At 54.1% G+C, this 17,589-nt stretch overlaps 8 protein-coding genes across 8 annotated transcripts; 6 read left to right on the top strand and 2 right to left on the bottom strand.

The window, feature by feature from the left end:
* Positions 1 to 98: 98 nt before the first annotated feature.
* Positions 99 to 743, bottom strand: MYCGRDRAFT_17412 (uncharacterized protein; the record flags this gene model as incomplete). The annotated part of the gene is made up of 1 exon (XM_003852282.1): positions 99 to 743. A coding segment is annotated over one exon (645 nt), but the record flags the coding sequence as incomplete, so codon positions are not given.
* A 361-nt stretch (positions 744 to 1,104) lies between these two features.
* On the top strand, positions 1,105 to 1,728 carry MYCGRDRAFT_80959 (uncharacterized protein; the record flags this gene model as incomplete). Its single annotated transcript, XM_003852434.1, has 3 exons — positions 1,105 to 1,203; positions 1,313 to 1,440; positions 1,518 to 1,728. 3 exons carry the CDS (start codon positions 1,156 to 1,158, stop codon positions 1,570 to 1,572), a joined length of 231 nt encoding a protein of 76 aa, XP_003852482.1.
* Positions 1,729 to 2,184: 456 nt separating this feature from the next.
* MYCGRDRAFT_93467 (uncharacterized protein) lies at positions 2,185 to 2,985 on the top strand (the record flags this gene model as incomplete). The annotated part of the gene is made up of 1 exon (XM_003852435.1): positions 2,185 to 2,985. The coding sequence occupies one exon, from the start codon at positions 2,185 to 2,187 to the stop codon at positions 2,983 to 2,985; it is 801 nt and encodes a 266-aa protein (XP_003852483.1).
* Positions 2,986 to 3,559: 574 nt separating this feature from the next.
* On the top strand, positions 3,560 to 4,369 carry MYCGRDRAFT_93466 (uncharacterized protein; the record flags this gene model as incomplete). The annotated part of the gene is made up of 1 exon (XM_003852436.1): positions 3,560 to 4,369. One exon carries the CDS (start codon positions 3,560 to 3,562, stop codon positions 4,367 to 4,369), a length of 810 nt encoding a protein of 269 aa, XP_003852484.1.
* Positions 4,370 to 4,912: 543 nt separating this feature from the next.
* Positions 4,913 to 5,797, top strand: MYCGRDRAFT_93465 (uncharacterized protein; the record flags this gene model as incomplete). Its single annotated transcript, XM_003852437.1, has 3 exons — positions 4,913 to 5,048; positions 5,107 to 5,712; positions 5,769 to 5,797. The coding sequence occupies 3 exons, from the start codon at positions 4,913 to 4,915 to the stop codon at positions 5,795 to 5,797; spliced, it is 771 nt and encodes a 256-aa protein (XP_003852485.1).
* Positions 5,798 to 5,930: 133 nt separating this feature from the next.
* Positions 5,931 to 6,873, bottom strand: MYCGRDRAFT_104639 (uncharacterized protein; the record flags this gene model as incomplete). Its single annotated transcript, XM_003852281.1, has 1 exon — positions 5,931 to 6,873. The coding sequence occupies one exon, from the start codon at positions 6,837 to 6,839 to the stop codon at positions 6,042 to 6,044; it is 798 nt and encodes a 265-aa protein (XP_003852329.1).
* Positions 6,874 to 9,785: 2,912 nt separating this feature from the next.
* On the top strand, positions 9,786 to 10,744 carry MYCGRDRAFT_93463 (uncharacterized protein; the record flags this gene model as incomplete). The annotated part of the gene is made up of 3 exons (XM_003852438.1): positions 9,786 to 9,822; positions 9,884 to 9,946; positions 10,035 to 10,744. 3 exons carry the CDS (start codon positions 9,786 to 9,788, stop codon positions 10,742 to 10,744), a joined length of 810 nt encoding a protein of 269 aa, XP_003852486.1.
* A 2,664-nt stretch (positions 10,745 to 13,408) lies between these two features.
* Positions 13,409 to 16,441, top strand: MYCGRDRAFT_10443 (uncharacterized protein; the record flags this gene model as incomplete). The annotated part of the gene is made up of 2 exons (XM_003852439.1): positions 13,409 to 13,532; positions 13,623 to 16,441. Coding segments are annotated over 2 exons (2,943 nt in total), but the record flags the coding sequence as incomplete, so codon positions are not given.
* Between the last annotated feature and the right edge of the window lie 1,148 nt (positions 16,442 to 17,589).

The raw sequence follows: 17,589 nt of genomic DNA, 5'->3' as shown, positions 1-17,589 counted from the left end.
AACAACGTCTACTCCACCAAGACGAGTCAAAGAGGGCTCTCCTAAAGCTCCTTCTTCTCCTCAATCTTCTGTTTCAACGCCGCTGCAGGCCCACCCTTCCCAACTGCCGCCGGCCCACCCACAGCCTCAAACGCCTTGTGGAACACCCACTCCGTCGCATGCTCCACCGGCTCATCAAACATATACGGCAACGCCGGAACCGCAGCCAGACCCAACCCTATCGGTCCCCACGTCCTCAACTTGACATTCTTAACATCCTTCATCGCCCTGCCGGAGTACCTCACAATACTATGAATCGTAAACGCCGGCAGGCCCATCGACGCCAATCCCTGGAAAATCGCCCGCTGCACCGCGACCGTCCTATAGTCCTCAATCGCGGGTACTTTCCCCGCATGCGCCACTGAAATCGCTTTATCCTCGTCCGTCTCCGGCTTCACGATCCGCTGATTGTGTTTCCACGCTTTATATCCCTCATGACTCACGTCTCCGATGAGATATGCCCACGACACACCGTACGCCGCGCGCACCCAGTTCGGATGCGCGACGGGACGGAAGGACTCGCCGATATCTGAGGTGTAAGCTACGTAGCGGTGCGCGGAGAGCATGATCGTGCGGAGCCGGGAGGCGTAGGCGGCGTAGCGGACGTTGGACTCGGTGGATTCGCCGGCGTTGCCGTCCGCGACGGTCTCCCAGAAGGTTTCATTGTCGTCGAGGTGTTTTTGGAGGTCCGGGGAGAGTTTTTGGCGAGGGAGCGGTTGGGTGAAGTCGGGGCGTGGTTCGGTGCGGGTGTGGGGGATGGGGTCGTCGACCTTGGAGGGGTCGGGGTTGGGAGGTGTTGGCATTTGGGAAGGACGTGCTGTGGAATGAATGTGAGGTCCAAGGGTTGCGTCGTTCGCTTCGAGGATATTCAGTTGTTGTGTGGAATATGTCGTGAGATGTTGAAGATGTTCAAGGTTGTGAAAGTTGAAAGGCAGCACATGAAAGACGGGTGACGTCGGGTTCGCCGAAAACTGTGGCTGAGGTTCCGTGGCTGTGCTTTGCGGAGATCGGTAAGAAACGAAAGCTCTCCGGCGGACACGAAGACAGCGACCTCACCTCCGTCAACACCACACCACAACCTTCAAAACCCACCACAAAGACCCCAACGCTATCAACATGGTTGTCTACTACGAGCTCTTCGGCCAGAAGGTCGGCTCTCACATTGTGCGCCTCCCCACTCCTACGAGTCTATGCCATTGAGCGCATCTTACCGAGCGCCCAACATCGGCACACTGGACCACGAAGAGCCATTCAGCTGACTGACATGCTTCAGCTCGCGATCGGAACTCTCACCACCCTCTTTGCCGGCACTTGGGCCATGACTGGTGGCAGCAAGAAGTCCCCAATCCAGAACGCCCCACAAATTCAAGCATCCAGCAAGGACGAGGAGAACTTCATACAGTACGTCGGGTCGAGGAGCCATCACGAAAGAGGTGTAAGCGAGATGTAGGACGAAATACTGACCACTGGTCGCGCAGACAATTCCTCAAGGAAGCGGAGGCCGACAACAAGAAGGCGGGAGCCAAGCACTAGAAGGAGATTTGATACGATAGAAGAGCTAGGAGTGAGATGGAGGGATTGCACACGTACCGGAAGAGTCTCGAAGAGATGCTGAGGTATGGGGCTGAGGTACTCGCTGAGCATTGAAGTGTTGTAAATATTCCGGATATGCGAGCTGGCTTTCCTCTGACACCACTTCCGCGCTTGGCAAAAGCTATCACGTTGTCACCCGAAATGCGACTGATGTGCTCTCCCGACTCTCAAATCCGAGCCTACTCGGGAAGAGTCCTGTGAGGTCTTTGCCCAAAGGCTATACTCGATGAAACTAGACATGCGACTAAGCTGACATGCACTTGATAGATTGGCATCTCACTCGTGAAGCATCCGGAAGGGTCGCGATTCTCACTGACTGTCTCAGGTACCCTTTAGCAAGCGAATATTCATTATGCAGCGGGAAATTCTCTTTTCACAAGATGTCTCCAGCAACGCAATAAGCAAACAACAAGAGACTGCAAACAAGAAGAAACCGCTTGAATGAGCGTTCTCCCGCGGCTTTATCACTCTGTGTTTGCCGCAATTTCTATGGGACTAATATGGCGGCAGCTCTCGTTCCTCTCTCTTCTGAAACTCATCATCAAAGCAAAGATGGCGACCAATTCTGCAGCTCCCAATCCGGCCCACATCCCATTCCTCCACCTGGACCAGGGCGTTGGCGGAACCTTCAACTTCCCGTACAGCACGCATGATGGTCCAGACTTGCACTGGATCGGCACCTACAATTGCTACACCTGCGTGTGCGTCTTCATACCCCTCGGCCAGACTTCAACCGGACAGCCTCAGTGTTTTGTCGCCCATATCGATGCCCACACTGGACCTAAATACGATCCCATCAGAGACTGGATCACCGACAATGAATTCGAACAAACAAGCCTCAAAGCCCACGTCCACAAAAGACTCGCCGCCGCGCTACCCGACCTTTCCAACGGCCAGTACGCCGACTACAAACGAGAACTGCGCGACAATGCCATCATCGTCTGTCCTCGTCGTATGCGTTGGCTCCGCGGCGACTTCGAGATGAACGCTACAGGCCGATTCATCATTCAGGCAGTTCGCGAATTCTTCCGCCTCCCAGAAGGTAGCCATGTCACAGACTTTGCTCATGGGTTCACCGTGAACCCGCAAACGGGTGAGAAGCGGCTGCTCAAGTGGGTGGACGGCAACCTGAGTGAGGCAGCATTGAGTCGATGGGATCGGCTCGATATGAAGAGGGACAGCCCGCATGACTCGCTGGAAGCTGGTGAGCTGGCGGAGCTCGAGCAGCTCGTCACTCGGCGGCAGAGACGGTATCCTGAGAGCTACGGGTTTAAGGTCGGCGCGCATGCGAAGTCGGAGTCGTGGTCGTTGCAGTTCGATCGGGACACGAAGAGCTGGGGTCCTTACGTCTGAATTACTGTTTGTTGATACACGTGACGGGCGCGAGATGCTTGAGAGGGGAAAGGTCATCGGGAGGGGAAACTGAATTTGCAGTGTGCAGTGCTTGGTTGTAAAATATTTGGACTCTGGGAAAAGACATTGTGAGCATTTTTATCCTTTCCATGCAGCATGTATTGACCACACGCTATGACAGTAGACTTCTCATCGTGACAAGGCATAGAAGCATAGATGGTGTCCCGGTCTGCAAGGCATAAAAGCAGTAAGCTCTCTCTCCATGCAAGCTATACATAACAAGGAGAGTGTGCTGACTGACATACAGTCCGCAACCTGATCTGCCATTGAGACACATCTACCGGAGACCAGATCAGTCTACACGTCTGAGGCTTGTTCTGGCAAGCATGCATCTTGCAGAGAGATGTCCGCTTTGCACTGGATGCGTCCAGCAACGCAATGAGCAAACGTCAAGATACTTCTACAGTGCTCTTTCTTTGTTCGGGAACCTTTGCCGCAAGTCTACACGGTCTTTATTACTGCAACTCCGTCAGCCATGGAATCTGCAGAAGTCATACAAGACCCCTGTGTCAAGATGGACGTCACTCAGCCTATCAACCCGCCCAAGGTCCCATATCTCCATCTGGATCAGGGCCAAGGAGGACTCTACACCTTTCCTCACGACGCCAAAGCCAGCACAACAACAAACGCTTCAAAACTGCACTGGATCGGCACTTCCGACTGCTACACCTGCGTGTGCGTTTACATTCCACTCGGTGTTGATGGCGACAATTACAACCAATGCTTCGTTGCTCACATCGATGGCCACATGGGACCTCCCACCGACATAATGGACTGGATTCCTCAGACGCCTGAGGAAGGAGCAGCACTCAAAGTCTACGTCAAGGAAAGACTCGCCAATGAATTACCTTTGCCCGCCAATGGACAATATACCGACAATCTACGCCGCAAGCAAGCCATCATCGTCTGTCCTCGTCCCAAGATTCACATTCACGGGAACGGGGAAAGGCGGACGACTGGTGGCTTTATCGTCGAAGCCATCCGCGAGTTCTTCTCCTTCGAGGAGAAGGACGCTCTCGGAACTCATTTCGCCCACGGCTTCGTCGTCAACCCTCGGACGAATGAGAAGGAGATTTTGACGTGGAAGAATCCCAACGTGCAGGAGGATGATCTGCATCACTGGGACAAGATCGCTCACGAGAAGATTCTCGCAGGTGGTTCGAGAGAGGAAGCTAAGCAGCACTCCAAGTTGTGGGCGACGAAGTCTCCGGAGGAACATGGCTACGAGAGCTGCAGCATTGAGCAGAAACCATGGACCTGGACCCTGCAGTATGATCGGGTGAAGCAGAGCTGGGGTGCTTATGTCAAAGATTCTACTGTTTGAGTCAGGATCGCATATCACGAGAGATGGAAGGTGTTGTCGGGTAGGAATGCGAAGGAGGCATGAAGTGAAGAAATCAGTTGGAAACGTGCAGGACTGGGCTAAGCAATAACTTACTGTCGAGAGTGTGACTTTGGTATGCTTGGCTTGAAAAATATCATGCTGGTGAGCACCTCCGTCCTTCCCACTCTTGCGTTCGCGATTCTTCTGTCACAATTTGGCGACACTCGATGTAGATAGTCGTGCTACGGTAAGAGGATCGCAATTCCTCATCACACCACAGAGCAGAGGAGAACGCCGGTACGACTGCTGTGTCACTGACCTGGATGCAACTGCAACCCAACGATGAAAGAAGGTACGAAAGACGTCTTGTGCGGACTGCCAGATCTGCTCTTGCTGTTGTAGACCTCTGAAGCCACTTTCAACTTCTTCCTTCTCCGACCTCACTTCCCTTCAATCCACTCTTCTGTCTTGTACAACGCCGATTCGAAAACACACCACGAAGGACGATCTCGCAAGCAAATTCATACCGACACCCAACCAACGATGTTCTTCGTCATCGTACTCTGTCTGGCGCTTCTGCCGTCGACCTTCTCCCTTCTCATCCCACCAGCCGCCGCCAACTGCACCACGTCGAAGTGCACTTCAAAGTGCGGCGATATTCCCTTCAACCCAGCTTGGTGTCAGTCCAACTGCCTCCTCATGACTCTCACCTCACCATGACAAGCTGACTCCTCCAGACTCCTGCTACACCACCAACAACGGCTCCGCGCTCTGCCCAATCGTCGCCAACATTCCTCTTGACCTCTGCAACCACGACTGCTACACGCCTCTTCAGTACAGCTGTAACAACCTCACCCTCAACCCTCTGCCGAAATACACAGGCCCAGTCAGCCTCACAGCTCTCAACCCAGCTCAGCCTTTCCACAACCAACCCGTCCAAGCTGCCGGCCAGCGTTTCGTCATCGGTGGTACCGCAGCAACATACTGTCCCAGCTCTCTTCCAGAAGGCGTCTGTCCCAATCTCACGACCACCGTCCTGTACGGCTCAGGTACCGGACTCGCGACTCTAGTCCCAGGAGGTCAAAGTCTGTACATCCGTCCAGATGGCAGCATCGGCTTCACGCAGGCACATAGTATCTTTGTGCCGGCTGGATCATACCAGGGAGCGATCGGAACGGCGTACAGCAATGCGGGTTTCTGGGGTGTGAATGGCAGTTCGTGGTACGCGTGCGAGGCCGAGGGCAAGGGAGAGGGGTGGTACATCTACTCGGGTCTGTTCACGAAGAGCTGGAATGGATCCCAATGCGAAGAGGTGATGCTGAAGGTGGAGAATCTGCCGATGGGTGAGTTAATGCCTTTCTCTTGATGTTTTGAGGGCTTTACTGACGATTTTGTGCAGGCACCCTCGGAGCATGGCAGTACATCTGAAGACTGTGAATTGCGAGAGAAGATTCGGACTGCGGCTTCGACGGCAATTGTGCAGCAGTACTGAGAGAAGCATGCATAAGTGGACTCTGTTTCGACCGACAGCAAAGGGAACGCGACGCACAGCGTGCGAGAGTTGTGAACATCTGTAGCTTACTATTACGATAATGCAGAGTATCAGTCTCTTTGAGCGATGAGCTCAGCTCCATTCGCGACCATCTTCACCCTCCATACCCTTACACTCCACTCAACGTCCCGCCAGCGGCGACTCTATCCCAGCCTCCAAACCTCCGCGTCCATCCAGCAACAAATCGTTCATTACAGAACTCCTCTTTGAATCCACCAATGCCGGACTAACAACCGGACTCAACGCAATCTTCGGCCGCGCTTTGAACACAGACGCGTACTCCGCATCTTGATCAAACAATTCCTCCCTCGGTGTGAAGTTTCGCTTAGAAGTGCCCGTGATCGTCGCAGGAGTGTTTTCCACATCCTGCTCACTCGGTGCCTCCTGTGTGACCACCGCATCGAGGCTGTACGTAGAATGGTGTTTGCCCTTTTGTGGAGTTTCAAACTGGTTGACTGGGAAGGTCGATGTGCGAGCACGGGTATGGGAGGGTTTGAAATTGATGATCGGTGGTTGCGGGGTGGAAGTGAGAATGGACTGTCGGGTGCGGTCTTGAAGAGTGGAGGTCGCGCGACGGCGGGTGTCGTGTGGTGTTGGCGAGTTTTGGAGGTCAGGGCTTCGTTGTGGGGAGTTGGTCTGTGGGATGACGGAGGTGAAGTCGTCGGAGGACTTGAAGGCCATGGACATGCGGGTACGGTCGGCGAGGGAAGGTCGGATGTTGGGTGTTGGGTTTACTCGCATGGGCAGGTCGAAGAGGTTGTCGGGTTGTTCGCCGGTGGAGATCTTCCGCATTGGTGAATTGGTGCCTGATCCGGTGTGGCTTGTGTTGGGCGAGCCTCTGCCGTGCCCGAAAGAGCTTTCTGTGAGGTCGCTGTTCTGTCGCATGCGCCGCGAGGTGGCGTCGAGGATGTCTTGCATGCGGACTTCTGAAGATACGTCGTCGGTTGGGGAGGCGACGAGAGACATTGATCGTGAAGAGCTCGGCGACATGCTGCCTAGTCTTTTGGTCGCTAGAGGAGAGAAGATTTCGGACTTGAGAGGAATCGGCTCGCGCTGGCTGAAGATCTTGGGCTGGTGGTAGGAACGGGAACGCGAGGAGACACGCTTCTGCACACCAGGCCGTACCGGCACTGACGTCTGGGAGTGAGAGCGCTCGTGGTGATGTTCTGGTGGGGCTCCGCCCGTTGTGGAATCTTGTGACATGCTCTGGCGTTTCGGGAATGGTCTCTTAGAGTTGGCCGGAGATTTTGATGGAGATGGCTCGGCCGTAGATGACTTCTTTCGCAGCTCCTCCCGCATGGCAGTCAATATGTCGTCGTACTTAGCGGCGCTGACATGTATGTTGCGCTTGGTTGGGGAGGGTGCCGTGGGAGAGAGATCGTCCATGTCACGTAGGGTCATGTTTTGGTGTTGATCCAGACGAAGTGGCGCTGCTTTTGTCGAAGGGCCGCTCTTTTTGGCCGCGGCCTTCTTCGCGTTGAGAAGCCTCTCGTGGAAGACCTGCCATTTTTGAAGCCTCCGTCGCTGTTGTTGCGCACGGTTCTCTAAGTCCTCCAACACGCCGGTATCAGCGACTTGTTGCGAGAACAGCCGATTCTGCTCTGTTGCATGCCATAGCGTATCAAACGACTTGAGCAGCACGCCATCTCCTCCTGCCGCCTCGTCTCCATTCACGAGAACGTCTCGGACTTCGTCGCTGCCAACCCAACTCTTGTCCACAACCTCTTCGGCGAACGAGGGCTTCCCTGCCCGACCACGTGTATCCTGTCTCTGCTCTCGTATCGCAGCCTTCCTCTGTTGTAGATCAAACTCCTTGTCCGCGAGCATATCCGACAAGTTGGTATATGCCTCTCTCTTGCGCGACTTCGTACTGACGAGCTTCGTCAACGCCGCCTTGTGGGCAATGGCCAGAGGAAGCATGCTGTCTCGCTGGCTTTTGCTGAGGCTTTGCGCTGCACCCATCTGCTCAGCGATAGGCTGACCGTACCCATCATTGCTGTCGACCTTGACCTGTCTGAGTACGACAGCAGAGAAGGCGAGACAGACCTCGAAGAACTTGTCACCCTGACAATCATCCAGCATGGACTTCCGCAGCACAGTCTCCCTACCCAGCACACCATTCTTCTTGAGATCGTTCAAACAGCGGTACAGCGCGGCTCGGAGGTTGATGCTCTGCAGAGGTTCGAGTGGAGGAAAGAAGGGCTGCAGTTTCTCCGCCGTGGTCGTGGGATCGTAGATGCTAAATAGCTGGTAAAGACTCCATTCCACACACCGCATGCGCGCTCGAGCGTCATGGTTGCCAAAGCTCGAAGGAGTAATGCTCGGCCAGTCGGGAAGGGTATCGAGGTCGAGGAGTCGCAGATTGCGGACGTAGACTGCCAGAGTACTTTGTCCGCTCGCGACTCTCGAATCCGTACGTTTATGCGCGGGAGCGGCGACATTGCTGCTGCTAGCAGCGGATGAAGGTCTTCGCTCCATGGACATGGAGTTGCCAGTCGCTTTGCATGCCAGGACCGGGAGGGATTAGGAGTATTAAGGTGAGATCGAAAAAGCAATCGCAAAGAAGACCTGAGGTGTCGAGTTGTTGGTATAAAACTGTATGTCCCCTGGGCAATCTCACATTCTCAAACGGCCGGTTCGTCAATGATGCGATTGATTCGCTTGCGCAGGAGTGCAGGCTGCGGCAGCTGTCTCTAGCGCTGATACCCAATCCCTGCTAGAAGGAGGCGTATATCACACACATAACCCAATACGTCTCTTCCGTTCCGTATGGAGTCCTGATTGAGTCGAGATTCATGTTGTCAACGTTGCAGACGTTATGCGACATCTACGGCCAGCTGTATACAACCCGAGTCCGAGATGCAACGGCCATGCGACAACAATACACAACGCAAGAACCACATCATCCGTACCGACTGCCGGACGATTTTACCTTAATCGATGTATAGGGCCCGCTCTCCTCTTCCCGCTCTAAAAGTGGTTCAACTTCAGGTACCAGACAGCTTTTAAGCCCCGCTGTGACAGGAGCTGTCGTTCAAACTTTGATGAAGCACCAGTGTGACTTGAGACTTCTTCATACATAGGAGTGCATACTCGCAAGCCGTCTTCGTCCCGCTTGCGGTTCCCTTAAGCAAGAAGAAATAAATATGCTAAGGCGGAGCTCAGGTTGCCTGCAATTTTCAAGGCTCGACGATCGTCAATGCCAGTTCCGTCCCTGCAGAATGACTGTATCGGAATCCGGCTGCACCATGAAGTTGCCCGACACCCGGATCACTCGACGCTTCGTCAACGTAATGTCTTGACGATAGCAAGCCCGAAGTCTGCCTTACAATCGCGAGCGTTGTCGGGCTACTCGGCCACAGCAATCGTGTCCTCCAACCCGGTTCCGGCGATGCGGTGGCTCGGAATGAAGTATCTGAGAAGCAGACCTTCTCCCGTGTGACCATGGCGATTGCTCACACACCAATTTCGGAAAGACATGATGTGTGGTTCCATCGTCGACATGGCGATCTGGCTCCGCTCCATCTCTTTCCATTGCGTTGCAGAATACCGCATACATTTCCGATCTTGCTCTTCATATTGCATGTGATCGACGCTACGATGGCCCCACTAGCGAGCAGCCTGGGGCGCAAACAGACTTTCCTTCTTTGTTGACCGACCCAAACACGTCAAGGTTTGCTGTACAATCGCTCACTCTCACAGACATAAGTTGCCGCCGACTGTCGCTTTCGTCTATCCTTTTCCCATCTCATCAACAGCGTTGTATTAGCAAGACTGCTCACGGAAATAAGTTCTTCGCTCGAGCACAACGCTCACTCTCTCACTCCACAACCCCGCCGTTGTACGACTTGCCATACCAACAAGATGGCACCCGCAGCAGTGGAGACCAACGAACCACCTCGTACGAAATGAAGCGTATTCCTAAACCACTCGTAGTGCAGCCCACTGACAATGATGTCTAGAACCAACATCAGGTCTTCTGGCCGCACAACCAACGCCCGGTCCACAATGGACAGTCGACGGTGGTACGTTCCGGTCTAGGAGTGCTCTGTGAGCCTACCTTGTATTCCGCATACACTCTACCTTGATCTTGCCTGACATGTCCTCTTCCAGTCCTCGCTACCCTCGATGAAAAGCCAATCCCCAACTCGAACTCTCCTCTCGCCTTCTTCCACATCCTCGAACGCCTCAAGACGACCAAACGCGAAGGCTGGCGCCGCTTCGACATCTTCCATGGCGAGTCCATTGCCGACCACATGTACCGCATGTCCATCATCACCATGCTCTGTCCACCAGCTCTCGCTTCCCGACTTGACCTCTCGCGATGCACGAAAATGGCGCTCGTCCACGACATGGCGGAACTATTGGTGGGAGACATCACGCCGGTAGATGGAGTGGAGAAGAGCGAGAAGTCAAGACGGGAAGCGGATACCATGGATTACCTATGTGATAAATTGCTAGGGAGTGTGCACGGCGGGACAGTCGGCAAGCAAATACGGGAGGTGTGGCAAGAGTATGAGGATTCAGAGACGTTGGAGTCGCATTTCGTGCACGATGTGGACAAGATGGAGTTGTTGCTGCAGATGATGGAGTATGAGAGGCAGAACAAGGGCAAGGTGGATTTGGGAGAGTTCAGCAGAGTGGCGAAGAGGATTGTGTTGCCTGAGGTGCAGGAGTGGGCGAGTGAGTTGTTGGTTGAGCGGAATGAGTTCTGGAAGAAGTCGGGCAAGGAGCCGAGCGGTGTGCTGGACATCAGCGAGGAGTTGAGGCAACAGCAGGATGCGTACTACGGGAACGGCGTGAATGGCAATGCGGCTCACTGACGGAGGCAGCATCATCATGCCGCGTGTTTGCCTCGTGCACTTGGGGTCATGCGAGCGATTGGGGTTGGGCAGCAGGGCATGGAAGTCCTGCAATTGGGTAGGACATCTGCATTTGCATCACGAGAATATTGGCATAGAAGCACGACAAATGCACCACGAGGCATGTCGGTCTAGACAAATCGCTCCCATTCGCACCCCGGTAACTGACGGTGTTCCTGCGTACACCGACACGGGCTGTGCTCGTTCACATGTCCTGCTTCCGCCTCATCGCCGTCGTCAACTCGTCACGTTCGTCACAAGCGGCTTCCACACCGCCTATGAAGACATCGCACTGCCAACTGGACGCGGCACGGTAACCGAACGGCGATCCAGATCAGGCCGATGCGGCAACTTGACCTGGAAACCGGGTACGGCATGTTTGGCATGTACCTCTGGAGGTACCAAGTACTTTGCAAGTACGAAGTATTTTACCTCGCAAGTTGCGACCCCAGATTCGTCCGAGAGGCTCTGCGACTGCGCGTCTACGGCGCTTGTGGGGAGAATCGTCGCTGGCCAATCGATAGGTTTGCATCGAGATGGCATCCCGCGTTTTGTGTAACATTCATGTACTCTCCGGAGGGAGACGCGTTTCACGGTTTTGAGCCGAAGGCTTCAGCCTTGCCTTTCAGTTCGCACATGGCCGGAACACCGTGTTGGGTGATCTTCATTCGTCTTCGCCAAGGCAGCCACAAAGATGTCGACCCGGAAGCTGGAATCTGAGTGGATGTTCGAAGATTCGTGATCCAGGTCCAATATCACGAAGGCAGGATGCGAGCCCTCGTGGGAAGAAATTTCGGTCATTCGTTCATCCTGCAAGATGCGATCGAGATTCGGATCTTGATGAGCGTGTCCACTAGGACTCTGATGAGGGTCAGTTGCGGAGAAAGATGATGTGAGGTGAGATCTGAGATATGCAGTTGAGATGTCATGCTATGCAGTGTCACAGGTGGTTGTCCGGGGATTATTGATCGTGTCAGTGATATTGAGGTTCTAGGGCAGAGCTTCTTGCTTCAAAGGTAACTTTGACCATCGACCCCCTCGTACCTCGTGGCGGCCACGATGACTCCACTCTGAGACTAGATATGGAAACATCATCACGGTTCTGTTGATCTTGAGAAGCAAGTAAAACAGATCTCTCTGACCTTATTTTGCCCGTCCTGCACTCTTGACCTCGTCGAGTCGTCATATCTAGGAGCATACTCCGGAAGAAACACAATTCTTGACCACCGCATGCGCTGTTTTGCAGAGTCTCCGCCAGCTGATCACGTTTGTCCTCAGTTTGAGTCTTTTGTGTGACCCTGGGTGCCAATGCACGCGAGCAGAGCATGCATGGCATTGTGCAAAGGGTGGTCCGAGGCCGTGTGTGCCCACAGAACGTGGTTCTCTTCTATGCAGGGCGATATAGCAGTTCGAGCCGTATATCTCCCATTGATACAGGTCGATTTTTGCACCTTGATGACAGACATACAGCAATTCGTACAAGCTCATGCGTCCGACTGAGCTACACGACCGGCTTTTCACAGCTGTTACGGTATTCGTGTACTAGACCCTACTGCTCCGATCCCGATGGCAGTCAATACCCGAACATGCCCGCAGTCTTCCTCTTCGACAACGATGGCGAATACGGATATAGCGTCGGGTCATCAGCCTCTCCTGTCTGTGCCAATGTTACTAATGTCGGCGATGCAGGCATGCTGGCGTTATATGGGTCGAATCCCGAATCGGAGCTGGGGTCAAAACTTAGGTTGCTCCACCACGAATCCACGGAGCAATGGCGGCAACTGCATATGCATATGTGCAGCGATTTCGGTCCGTTGATTTGTGAGAAATGTGACGAGATCTGATCTCCAAGATCTATACGCAATTCATCGTTGCGGAGGGAGTCTTTGCGCAGAGATGTCCTGCGATTCGGCATCACACTCAGCTGACGAGACACCCCACGCATGATCCGCCTCCTCCGGCCCTACACCTCACCTCTCCGGTACATACGCCGATGTACTGTCGTTCCTGAAGTTGCCTGTTGGTTCTGACCGCGGCCTGCTTCGCGCCGGTCCAAAGTAGAGTTTGGAGTCGCCGCTCGGATCCCTGCGCATGAGGTGTAAGAGACCTTGTCTACGTGCCCCCGCCACGTCTGCGGCATCCGTCTTCTAGTACCTCAGCCTGAATCTGAAGCCTGCATGAGACCGTGGACGTACGACCTGTGCTGCGCTCTCCACCTTTCCTTCTCTCTTCTGACTCCTAACCGACAGTTGCACGACAGCCAGGTACTCCTCATTTGTGCGCCTGTTCAAAGGACATGACCACGAGAGCAGATTGCAGTCGTCCCTCCCATCCGAGCATGCCCGCCAACCACGATCGTTCAACGGCCACCACCACTTTCACTGCCGTCCAGGACACCGATAGTCCTCCGAGCGTCGACAGACCGATTCGAATCCTCCACACGAACCGCCTTGACCCGTGCCGTCGAGTGTAACCATGACCATCATGAGTACAAAAGTCCCGAAGGTTGAAGCCGGGCCGTCCAACGGCGAGCGGCCCGCGGACCAGAGCAGTGGTGGTGGTGATGATGATGCGGAGAACAACAACGACGCCGAGCACGAGGTCGTCACGTCCAAAGAGGACAATCCCAAGAAGAAGAGACGCAAGACTGTCAAGATACCGGACAAGGACAAGAAATACCAATGTGCGCAGCCACACTGCGGCAAGCGGTACTCTCGCGCCGAGCACCTGTCTCGGCACAATCTGAATCGTTCGTGCCACCACAATGGAGACCTTTGATGCCAAAGTGTTCTCTCCTACCCAATGATAGCTTGAATATGTACTGACTCTCTCTTTCTAGACATGCCCAAGCAGATGTACTACTGCGAACATCCAGGATGCAAGCGAGAATTCGTACGAGCGGACCTTCGAGCTCGGCACCAGGATCGACACACGCAAATAGGTTCGCATTTGCAGCGCAAAGAAGAATTCAGGAACAGAAGCGCCAATCAAGATGAATCGGCTTCCCCCACTCTCAGTGCGAGCACGGCAACAACCTCGCCCGTTGAGGTCAAACAACAGACCTTCACACCTTCCGCCGAGCAGTATACCCTTTTGCCCGCCTCGAAGCAACGAAGGTCTCTGCATGCGAGCACTGGTGCTTCAAGAGAACAGCGCAGACCTGCTACCTCCTCCGACATGAGTCGTTCTGGCAGTCAAAGCACTTCCGCAAGTAGGACGCAACCGTCGTCGCCTCCAACCAGTCGACGCTTCAGCGTGCACGAGCAGTACTCGAACACTGCATCGATGTCCTCGAATGGCTACGATCGAAGTCATCAACTACCCGTGGCCTCGATGAATCCACCGCTTGTCCCTCAGTCCCAGCCGACTGGCCCCGTATACCCTCAATCATCGTATCCGGCATCGCAGAACGGGCACTATGCCACGATCCTCAACTATCCGATGCAATCGTCAATGCCATCGCTCCTAGAATGGCAGCCATCACCCAGCTACAGTGCATCGGCCAGCTCTATGAGTGTCAACAACACGATGTCACCTCAGAGCATGGATCCGATGAATCAGTATGGTGGCCAAGGAGGTTTTGCAGCGCCTAGCGCGGGCAATCTTGACTTCGAACGGTACATCAGCGCCGCACGTTTGCCGCTCTTCTCTGACGGATCACTGGGTGATGATTGGACGTATGATCAACTCTTCGCCTCTCTTTCAACGGTTTTGGACGACCCGTCGCCGCCTCATCAAGACATGTACTACGAGCCGCGTCCTCTCGTGAGCGCCTCCAACTTTACCGCCAGCGGAGCCGCGGCAGATTCCAAGCCATCGATCCCACCCATGACTGGGGATCAGAAATCAACTTACTTCGTTGGAATGAACCTCGGCATGCGTGAGGCTCAGTTCTCCGAGACAGCGCAAGCTGGAATCATCGCGTTGATACAATCTTTCCAAGAGCCGAAGGATCTCGACCAACGAAGGATTAAAGAATCACTCCTCCATGGCGATACGGCAAACCCGAATCACGTCCTCAGTGTCAACATAATGAAGACGTGCCTTGCGAGTTACTGGGTCCACATACACCAACAGATGCCAATTTTGCATCGTCCAACCTTCGTTGCCGAAACTTGCCCGGATATTCTCCTTCTCGTGTTAATATGTCTGGGTGCATGTTGTCTGGAACGCACACACCCCCCAGAAACCAACCGCGCTTGCACCGAGCTTGCTTTTTTCTCGGCACGACACATCCGATGGGAGATATTCACAGATCCAGATTTTGAACCTCCCGCCAAGTTGTGGACCTTTCAGACCATGTTGCTGTTGGAGCTATTTGAAAAGATGTACAGCTCGAGAAGGCTACACGAGCGGTCGCACATTCACCATGCGACGACTTTGAACGCGATGCGGCGAGGCTCGTCGCTGGTCGGGCGATGCGTCAATGGAGAGGAGAATCCGACACGCACCCCGCCTGGACCCGGCGGAACGATCAACACTTCAGGCACGAATACCGAAGACCCGCACTGGAACTGGTGGATCACTTCCGAGGCGACAAGAAGAGCTGCGTTTGCCGCTTTCGTCATCGACTCAACGCATGCTTCTCTTTATGGCCACGCAGCTGTCATGAATCACAACGACATTCGAACATTGCCTTTGCCATGCAACGAAACGCTATGGGCAGCTCCCAGCATGGCCGATGTGCAAAAGTTCGAAGCGAGTCACGCAGAGAACGGATTCAAGCCGATCAACTTCTTAGAAGGTCTGAGGCTCACCTTGGGCGGTAGCAGAGTGCATACTAATGTCTTCGGTCGAACAATTCTTATGGCAGGACTTCTGAATGTCAGCTTGCACGTCAAGCAGTACGCACTGCTCACCGGCCTCCTGGGCCACAATCCAAGCAATAACACCTCAGGAAATCAGAGCCCTGTCGTCGCCAAGAATTGGCCCTTCGTCGTCACTAAGGCCTTTGGGCATTGGAAGACCGACTTCGACCGAAGCATGCCCAAGACGCAGGGTCAAGGTCTCCAGATCAGTGAAGCGCAGAACAACACCGCGTGCCATCCTGATCACCACGACAATGTCTTCGAATCTGGCTCCTGCCTCGAGACCCTCGCCCACATGGCAACGCACGTTGACCTAGTCGACTGCGAAGCGTTTGCGGGCGCCAAATACACGCTCAGTCGCTTCGTCACGGTTTCCGACCGTGCTGTCCTGGAGAACAAAATGCGGGCTTGGGCGCCACAGGCTCGTGCCCGTGATGCGGCATTTTACGCTCTCCGCTTCCTGGCCGAAGTGCTCATTCCCGTGAAGCAGGAGTTGGATGCCGATGTTCCCACTTTCACCTACAGCGCTCGTGACGACTACCTCCTCAATCGGCCTTGGATCCTCTACTTCGCCGTCATGGTTGTATGGTCGTACGGCTACGCCCTTGACGGCCCGCTCAAAGACAAGTCCGTCCTTGCGACGCTCAACACGCGAGAAGCGCAGATTCGCGATATGCAGTCGTTTCTACGACGAGCGACGGCGTATACGAAACCGGATGATCTGGAGCACAATTGGAAGGATCGCAATGCGTATTTGGGGTTGTTGATTCTCATGAGGGAGTGTCTGATGCAGTCGAGATGGGAGCTGCTGCATGAGGCGAGTTCCATGTTGGGGATGTGTATTGATAAGTCGATGCCCAGGGACGAAGATGGGAAGGTGGTGGCGGTTTAGGAAGAATCTGGAGTGTAGAGTTGAATTCTGGGGGAAGACGTCTGGGGACTTGCACGATTTTGGATTCTGGACATTGGGCAGATGACATGGATTTTGGAACGGATTCGGACTCACGAAATAGACAGACGACTGGGCGTTTCTCGGGACCTTTGGAATCGCATTTACGGGATATGGATAAGGGAAGCATGGACTATGGAACGGTCGGGCATCGGACATCGCACACACAAGAACAAGAGGAGGATGATTGGCGTTGAATTGTACTTTCTGGGAGGCATAGTGATACCCTTTTGCGCGAAGCTCTTTTGTTCGCGGTACGAGTATGTGTAGTTTAGTGTTTTGCGAGATTCATTTCGGATTTCTTGTCATTCGCTTGACTTTCGTCCTCTCTTCTCTGGCTCGACGACGTCTTCAGCATGTTGGATGCTGAACGTTGTTGATTGGCGAATGCCGGGGATCGAGGTTTATTCGTCGCAGAGCGTTCGGTCATTGACTATCGCGGCGAATGCGGTATCAGAGCAAGGTGACGGGCAGTAGGATGTCGCCTACATATAGGACATATGTCGATGAATGTATATGCTGGCCTGCTCTTTTCCCATCTGAATTGTCTGGTCCGTGCCTTCCTAATTGGGCAGCCGAAAGCAGAGGAATTGGAGGGCGTGAAGACACACATCCGCCGAGTCCTTCTCCCGATGTACACCGTCTTCCTATGAAAATGAGTATCTGTCGTAGCTCTGCCCAATACCGTACTTCAAAGGATGTCGTTCACTCACGAAGACGTTTCGACTCAGCTGCCCTCAAGACGGATCATCAAGATGTCCTGCTATATTACAGGCATCCCATCGCTGTCCATTGCAGACAGTAGTGACCATGGTGATCAAGTTGAGCCCAGAACGTTGAAGCCCAACGCCCACGTGAAGCCTCGCGAGTCAAAGCCATGCATGAATACAAGCTCATGCCGCATATGCATGTCACCTGTCGATCTAAGGTTTGGGAAAATTCAGTCTCTTACAGGCTACGCTCCTAGCAGCTCGGAACTGTTTGATGCAGCGAATCGTGGAGAGTAGGAGTTGGTGTCTGCTCGGATGGTCTGGCTGAGCGGCGGCCAT

This window comes from Zymoseptoria tritici, chromosome 5 (genome assembly GCF_000219625.1).
Source record: "Zymoseptoria tritici IPO323 chromosome 5, whole genome shotgun sequence".
Classification (NCBI taxonomy): Eukaryota; Fungi; Ascomycota; class Dothideomycetes; order Mycosphaerellales; family Mycosphaerellaceae; genus Zymoseptoria; species Zymoseptoria tritici.
This window is presented reverse-complemented; position numbering and strand designations above follow the sequence as displayed.